This window comes from Strix aluco, chromosome 7 (genome assembly GCF_031877795.1).
Source record: "Strix aluco isolate bStrAlu1 chromosome 7, bStrAlu1.hap1, whole genome shotgun sequence".
Taxonomy (NCBI): Eukaryota; Metazoa; Chordata; class Aves; order Strigiformes; family Strigidae; genus Strix; species Strix aluco.
In genome coordinates, this window is record NC_133937.1 from 28,109,892 (window position 1) to 28,118,624 (window position 8,733).

Here is an 8,733-nt window from a genome sequence, read left to right on the forward strand (position 1 = left end):
CTGATCCTGTAGAGTGAGACATAGCATTGATCAAGGAAGAGCTGTTGTGGTATCCACCAAGGGAAGATCCAGCAGGCAGAGTGGAGGACCACATATATGAAGGGTGGCCAGTATTCACTATGGTTGTATCATATGTCCCTGACACTGTAAAAAAACCAAACAGAAGTGGTTTTCAATGAGACCAGGCTTGTGGCTTAGCATGCATGACAGTTTTACCTGGCAAAGAACTTCATCTGCCTTAAATTTCAATTATCCTTGTGGAGTCAACACAAGGACTCCAGGTTAATGTGGTATAACCGATCTCAAATGCCAGCTGATTACAGCCCACCTGAATTTTAACCAATTGAATAAAGATGGACCTGATAGCATGATCATTCACAAAACACCTTGAAGAGATTTCATTTCTTGTAGATGCTATGATAACAGAATAAAACACTTTGGTCCACCATTCTGTCAATAAATTATCCTGGGCCATGGGACGTATGACTTTTGTTTCCCACATATGGCTCTGATACGTTCACTAGTGTATTGGACTAAAATTCCCAGTTTTAGACAGGTTTTGAGCCATGTGCAAGAAAAAAGGTATTGCCTGTTCCTAGATACTGGTGGAGGACAGTGGAGTGAATGTGAATACCACTGCCTCAAGCACTGTGGTGAGCCTTATAAATAATAAAAGCTGGTTATAGTATTTTAAGTACCACTTTTATTATTATCATATTCTAGTGATGTCTGAACCATGTGGTGTGACCAATAAATCAAACAGGCACTGACCTAAATGTTGTCTTCAGTGCTATTTCCATCTTGCTTGGAGATAAGAGATCAAATCACTCTAAGACATATTTGCCTAGAGCTCTTGTCTCTGCCAGAACCACCTCTGAATTAAAGCTGGTGGTAGCAGGAACTGGCTCATTTTTATGGAGATTAGACAACTCATTAGAAAGCTACCCAAGATGGCTCTTGTTAGGGCAACATCTTGACAGCCCTCCTGCATTCTGACCCTTTTTCTGTATTGCCACCACTGTCTGGGACAGAGACCATGTATTCTTACTCGGATGTTCTTAGCAACTGAGTATTTTTATGGCGCATAATGTTTGGAATGGCTCCAGCATTACTAACCATCCTCTGCCAAGTACCTGACTGAGAGCTCTCAGTAACCATCTTTGTCTCCACCACAGCCTTCTTCGGTATTGGAAGTGTACTTGATGGTGATCGGGTAGGGCTGCAGCTGGCTGATCGACTTCCTTTCAGCAAACGTTTCACATCATCCAACTCTGTCCCTGTCAGGAAAAGCAAGTGTCCAGACTCACCCAAAAGCCACTGTTTCATTGATCTGTAATCCTGCCCTGGCTAAACCATTCAGTAGAATTTACCTGTGAGTGTCTATCATGTTGTACTTTCTGGGGGTGCCACTTAATAACAAAGCTTCAGGGCCTCATTTCTGAGACTATGTACAACTACATCCTTGCAAGACCACCATCTAACCCACATCATGCTTCCTTGCTCAGAAAGGGGGAGATAAATGAACGTTCTTAACAGGAAAAAAGGAATGACATGCTGCTACCTGTCATCGTGAAGATTGGGTCCCAGAGACACTGCAGACATACCCAGAGCAGCAACACCCTCTCTCTTATACCTGATCCCCCTGGAATAAAAGCCATGGTACTTACATCTGCCAGAGGGAGACGCGCTCTGCAGTCGGACTCGTATTTCACTCTCTGGGAAGAGAAAAAGCAGATCATGAATATGGAGCAATATGTATTTGTGCCCTGGGCTGGGAATGAATCTTTAGGTTGAAGTGAATTCCTTCCTTCTTGCTGTCTATGTTTGATCTTACTGTCTTGCTGCTTGATCTGTGATTCATGTGAACCGGTTCTAAATTGGTTTGAGTGACTTTTTGTTTTGGGGTCATATTTTGCTACTTTTAACTCCAGAGAGCTATATTTTACTCATTGAGGGCCTCTGCTGAAGACAATAGCATTGTTACTGCCTGACATACAGAAGGCCTCATTATGCAGTCCTCAATCACATTGATATTCCCACTCATCACTATTATTGTTATTGTCTTTCTGGACAAAAACTTAGAGAGCCAAAAAAAAGCTTACCTAAATACACAAATTCCCTACTACTTCTTGGGTAAAATTCACACAGTCATCTCTATAATGGGCTGTATGATTTAGTCTCTTACAACCTGCTGACTTCTGTTTTGGCTCACTGAATGTAACCAGGCCAGTTGTAAGCCAACATTCTCACCAGGTACTCGATTCTATTACTGACTTTTACTGCCCAGCACAAGAGACTATAGAGTTAATGTGATTTGGTTGGGGCAAGACTTTAAACTTGATGCCCACAAGCAAACTGGTCAGCCAGGACACGCGATACACACTCCTCAAGATGAAATCTGACAGCGCGTACACTATAAAAGAAACACTAGCTTTGGCACTCATATGGAGAAGCTGATGGATTGGAATTATTTTCTGAAGTAATATGAGAAGCTGGAGCTGATTCTCTGGTGTCTGTTTTATTATGTATGGCCTAGTTCTGCTGGGAGCTCAGGTACGTAGTGTACTAGAGGAAATTGTGAAGATCTGAGGTAGAATAATTGGTAACTGTGACACTCCAGGAGGAGTGTGCAAAAGCACACTTTGATTTATATCCACTGCTAAAATTAACTTGGATAAAGTGACATTATAGTTTTCTCTTCAAGCAACTGGGAACAGATATTACACTCTTACAGAGCAATATAATCCTGCTTTCCCCAATGCTGTTAATAAATTATTAGAAAAGCTGAATGATTTAAACAATGCAGAGCTTTACAGTGAGCTGGCTAAACAGATCACAGCAAGTCCATAATTTCCTCACCATCTCTTTACTACCAGCATGAGATCATTTCTGGGTATTGCCTTATGGTTTGTAAGATAGATTGCAGTAGGAGGAACATGGATACAATTACTCTAAATATGTCAGAGGTGGGTCACAGAGCATGGATGGACTGAGTTTATGTTAGTGAACAGACAAGATGGAAGACTGCGTCCTATGGCCCCTGATGTCCAGGTCCCCAGGTAGATCCTCCTTTCTGACACAGTCCAAACCACCCCATGACCATCACTAGGGTCAATTTTTACTCCAAGCTTGTTTAAACAATTGCTTACAGATAAATGGTTCATATCTGCAGTGGTGTAAAACCATGTACGTCATCTGACTACTCTACACTTAAAGTAGCTTATTCCAGCTAAGGAATAGGTCCATTTAACACACCTTGAATCATACTGAAGAAAACAAGGGAGGCTTCTAAAAGAACAGCATCACTCACCTCGACTTTGGCTTCTCCCTCTCGTTGAGGCAGATGCTGTGAACAGCAATGAGAGAAAAGCAGTATTAGGCTTTACTGCCTGTGACATCTCTGAAAATGAACACATGGATCTTGCTCAGAGTGTTCCGATTCAGACAGTAACCTTTACTTGGGGCACAATGGGGGGAATTGAATCCTTAGAGTTTTTACCAGGCCCCCTTTAGACCATAAGGTATCTTAAAGAATCAGTAGCACCTTTAGCATTTCTGGACCAACTGCTGTTTCTTTTTGTACACATAAATGTTCATAAATGATCTCCCATTTCAACAGGCCAAAAGGAAGCTAATAGGCCTGTTTACCCCACTGACCAAGGTTGGACACTGTGAAACCCTGCCTCTTCTCTGAGCCAGAAAGACAGCCTGATCATATTGTTTCTCTATGCACTGAGTAAGACAGGCAGCTCAGAGTCTGGACAGGGCAAGCTCACTTCTGACAATGTTCGGTGTAAATATATCACTCGATAGACAGTTCATCTTTCCATGTAAGCCTGTTGAAGCCTAGAAAAGAGCTACTGGAAAAGTATATCCAGCAATGGCTCAAAATCCTAAAAGTCTGGGTTTTCTTGCTTGAAGCTGTTCTCCCAGCTATGGCAGGGCGGGGGGAATGTTATGAAACATCCCATGTCCATGTTCTCCTGTCCACATCCGATGCCATATGGGGAGCATTACAAAAGCAGTTGAGGGTAGCAAATATACAATATGTACCCTCTGTTTGAGTATGTATCAGCTAGAGACCCTGCTGTCAGCTGTTAATGTAAATCCCAAATAACTCCTCCGAAGTCATGGAGCTGTACTGGCTGCCCAACACAGAAGCAGTATAGGTAGAGCAAGACACAGCGATGTGCAAAAAGCCACCGTAGTCACCAACTCACATGACCTTGCCATAATGTTCAAAGGAACTGCTCTAAAAAGAACATACCGAACTCTTTTCTGGGAAACTCAGGAGAAGAATTGGCACTGGAGCTCCCTGCAAAGAACAGAAGGTGTTCATTAATACTTTGCACAAGATCATTAAAAGCTCTCAAAACATGTCTTCCTGGTAACTGTCTAAACCCAGTGGGCAACAAACATTTACATTTAAAAAAGGAACTATTCAGGCTTACATGAAAGAGCTGCTAGTGTCTTTCAACAAAAATATGCCACAGCTCCTTTTAGCAATGAGCATTACTATAAATAGGACTTAATCATTAAAATGTGTCCCTGATGGCTTATTTCCTAGCAAAACCACAGTGGGATTCTTGTGTTATTTGGGACAATCCTGCATTAATGTGACCTCAGAGTGCACTACACATTGTCTCCTTTCTATGGCATGTTCTGTGATACCTTCATATGTTGCATGGCGGTTGACATAGGTTTTTCTTTCAAATGTTGAGCCAGGTGATTTGGTGAGAGTAGAGCTGGGAGACTGGGTTTGTCTGTAGCCAGAGGATGATGATGATGAATTCAGTCTACCACTTCCACCTACAGGTAAAACAAAACACCCTCAGCAAATTGAAGATATCCCCTGGATGTACACCCTGGATCCCCTGAGTGCTTTATGTTACTGTCTTCTGAGCTGGACAAATTTGACTTGGTACCTCACAACTAGAGATGGGCAAAGAACCACATTTGGGTCTAACTCTGACTGTCCTCAGCATTTATTGAAGAGAAAAGTATTGGTTACCTTTGTGGCTTCAAAACAAATCTTGCCAATGATATATATGACAGCAGGTTTTGGCCTAGGGGGATCAATGAGCCATCTTCCCTAAGCAGATCATTCAAAACAACAGCCCTATTCAAAGCCCATAAATCTGGTTCTGGATGGTGCTGGGTTTTGATTTGGATACAGATTCCCCTGTAAACTCAAGTGTTATATGACACAAGCCACAAAAATTGGGAGATTGTTAAGCTAAACTCAAAGTGCTGAAGGATGCAGTTCATGAGATAAGGAAAAGCAGAGATGAGTCCACTTCCATTCCAAAGCAGCTATCCACACTCTCACTTAGTCATGCCTTAGTCAGTCCATTTTCTGGGGAAGTTATTGAGGGTGTCAGGCCCAAGACAGCCTGAAGGTTTTTAATGGCTCTTATATTTAGCCAGAGGAAATAATTTCCCTTCCTAATTCACATCAGTCCTGTGGAGAAAGAACTGAGCAGTCATAATTAGTGTGTTCATACTCTTGTATGAGACCTAATGCTGGAGTATGATTAGAGTGCAGCAAAATGAGAACCCTGTGATAAAGTGTAACATATCCATGCTGATCAGCAGGATCAGACTGGGTATTGTTTACCCATCACTGCAAAGAGAACATGCCCTTTTGATCTCAACAGAGTATTTTCTTGCTGAATTTCCCCTCTACAAGGACCTATTTTGTTCAGTAACTTTTCCACTTAATTCGGCAGAAAGAACTACTGCAACAAGTAGGCCTCTGTTGGAAGCATTCTGCAAGCAGAGTGGAAAAGCAGAGATTAGAAAATGCTCTGTGAAACTTCAAGAATTCATTATCTCTGAAGTTCAGATTCTTTTCTCTTCCTCCACACACTGAAAAGAAATAACAAGGGAGATGGCAGTCCTGCAGAGTCATCTGAGTTTGCAGGGCTTGGTTCAGTTCTCAGACTGGTGCCAGTCCAGCAATTAGACTGACATCTGCCCTCAGGCAAAGTGATCCCACACTCTGGCCTTTAACTGGTATGGAGGTGGCTGTCAGATCTATTGGGTATGGCTAATTCTCCTGTCGATCTTCCAAGCTACACTTCACCCCCTTTTGTTTGTCAGCTCTTTTGGAGCATGGAGAACGTCTTCTACAAGGATAGTTATACAGTCTGTCCCACTGGGGACAGAGAGAGGGGTGTGCCAGAAACCTGGCTATGAAGCTTATTCTTCAGAAACCTTTGCTATGACAGTCGAACAGATGGGCAAAGAATGCTGTCAGAGAAGAATTATGTTTTTATGGAGTAGGCAGCACATACAGATTTAGCACGTCCAGAAAATCTGGCAGACTGTTCAGAGTGCTAAAGCCATGGACAAACACACACAAGAAAATATTCTCTAGGAAATTCTTTCATAGTATGCTATCCTCAGCAAGATCAACAAAAAGATCAATCAAAACCGTCTTTTGAACAAAAATGGTCAGAAAGACTGTGATTTGGAAATCCTGAAAGAAGGGAAATTTTGTTTCCAAATGACTTCTTAACAACAGTGGGAATGGCATTTTTTGTTGTTATTCTCCAGAAATCAAGTTTTCCCTGTGGAAAATGGGAACTTTGCCATTTACTCACCCATCCTCGCACCCAACTTCAGTGAAGGAATACCTTTGCTTTGAGTATTTGCCACTTTTACTTTCATAAACCCTGTTTTCCTTACCTCTGGCTCACCCTACTTCCCTGCCCTGATGCTCTCCTCAGACCATTTAGGCCACATTTGCTCTCTGTTTCCTCACTGTACATTGCCTTCATTCCTTACTTGAAGTCACATAGCTGCTGCCATGGGTGTAAGTCCTCTTTTCCACTCCGCTCCCTCCAGTGTGGGATGACGTTTTGAGCCCACTGCTGCTCCCTCCTTCTGGAAGAGATAAGCACAAAATGAGACATTCTCTCAGGGTAAAAGATGAGAAGAGCAAGGACACTGCAAGACTGTCCTCACACTCAATTACAAGTATAGCTTCATGTCTAGGAGATATTAGAACTGCAGAGAAGTGTCCTGGCAGAGCAGATAAGCATTCACACTGCAGATGCAGCAGGTTTGTATTCAAGTTTTTGCTCCATGGACTGAAGGATACTCCTGTTAACCCTCATCATAAATGAGATGATAGTGTAATTCCTTTCCAACCCAGCTGCAGAAAGCTAACCAAGAATATGTGGTATAAAGAGCATGAGGGATTCTTCCCTACTTGGTACTTGTACTTCCCTACAGAGGTAGAAATCACCCTTGACATCTGATATTACCCAAAAACAATCAATCACTGTTGTCAACCGGATAAGATGACAGGAGAATACACCGCAGCCCCAGCAGTGGAGGCTGCAGACCCATCACTTTTGACCCTTGTCCCCAAGAGACAGCCACCACTGGAGACCCTATATCTGGGCTTAAGTCCTTGAAGAGTTTGGTTTACCAGTCTTAGTGGACTGTGCAGTTTTGTTTCTGACAATACCCAGACAGCTCCCCACATACTGCTCCTTCTCTCCACTAATAAGTATTTTGGGAGAGACATTTCTGAAAATAGCTTCTCTTTGGGTGCAAGTCTTTCTGCACCAAGACCTGCTGCACCCAGGGGTTTATGGAAATAATGTAGTCAAATAGCATGGAAGGGGACAGAATACTGAGCAGAAGTAATGACTGACAATTACTTACTGGGTGGCAAGGACGTCAGTCTTGTGGTTACAGTCTCTGTGATAACTGAGGAAAGAAAGTATAGCCAAACAAGATCAATGTTCTACTTAATTTCCATCGATAAGCATGACTCATTCAAAGAAGATCAACTCATTTAAAGGAAGTCCCTTAAGACCACACTGCATGGGGGCTGCAGTCTCATTAACACACAATGCTGTGTGTTTGTTTGCAGGCCTTTCTAACTCTATAGTAACTAAGAACATCACTGCCCTGAAAGACTTTTTTTCTTTACAAGATCCCTGTAAAACATGGAAGTATTATTATTTCTGGGCACTTCTCAACCACAGCCATTCCTGTACCAGCAAAGCCCATGGTCAGACCTGTTACTAGCTTCCTACTAGCTAATTCTCATAATGCCAGCAAGAAACTTATTCTCAGTTTTACACACAGCCAAAAAAGATATGTAAAGAACATTTTCTAGGCCATGCAGGGCATTGATAGGTAGGAGGAGAATCCAAATGTCTGCACTACTGGCTAGAAATGTTACCACAGGGCAATCACTTGTGGTTAAACAACCAGGTCATGCTACATGTCCCTAAATGTCTGATCTTGGCCCATTCTAATCCTTATTCTGACTTCAGCAGAGAGTCCAAGGACAGGTGCAGAATTTAGTTCCAAGCCTCTGGTCAGCATTCAGTCCCTTACAAAACAGGGCACCCGCTTCTGGGATTTTTGGGGTGTGACACAAAAATAAAAAATGTTCTCCTTACGTCTTTCAGTAACTTCTGATCCATCTTGCCTCGTTTTCTTTGTTACAGAATCCATACCATTGCCACCTGCAGGGAAAGCAGAGAGACTGCACTCAGAACTCTGAATAGCAGGAGATGACAACAGCTCCCTGCAAATCCCACCACTTTTCTCCCTTCAGCTGGGGACTAGACTGTCTGGAAGACATCTAAGCCAGGGATTTTACAGTGCCTTTCTAGAGCCACGTGACTATTACTAATAGATCAGCACCACTTGCCTACAAAACTGGATGCTGCACAATGCAGCAGAGCTGAAATAGCAGGAGGGGTT

At 42.6% G+C, this 8,733-nt stretch overlaps 1 protein-coding gene across 1 annotated transcript in view; it reads right to left on the bottom strand.

Annotated features, from left to right (window-relative positions):
• COL17A1 (collagen type XVII alpha 1 chain) overlaps window positions 1-8,481 on the bottom strand; it is a 36,271-nt gene extending 27,790 nt beyond the window's left edge. Inside the window, exons 1-9 of the mRNA XM_074830077.1 lie at window positions 8,427-8,481; window positions 7,678-7,722; window positions 6,790-6,888; window positions 4,672-4,809; window positions 4,268-4,315; window positions 3,311-3,346; window positions 1,668-1,715; window positions 1,134-1,277; window positions 1-144 (exon numbers count right to left, since the gene is read on the bottom strand). Of these exons, the coding sequence (XP_074686178.1) occupies window positions 1-144; window positions 1,134-1,277; window positions 1,668-1,715; window positions 3,311-3,346; window positions 4,268-4,315; window positions 4,672-4,809; window positions 6,790-6,888; window positions 7,678-7,722; window positions 8,427-8,481 (757 nt within the window). The remainder of the gene's footprint in view (window positions 145-1,133; window positions 1,278-1,667; window positions 1,716-3,310; window positions 3,347-4,267; window positions 4,316-4,671; window positions 4,810-6,789; window positions 6,889-7,677; window positions 7,723-8,426) is intronic.
• Window positions 8,482-8,733: the final 252 nt, after the last annotated feature.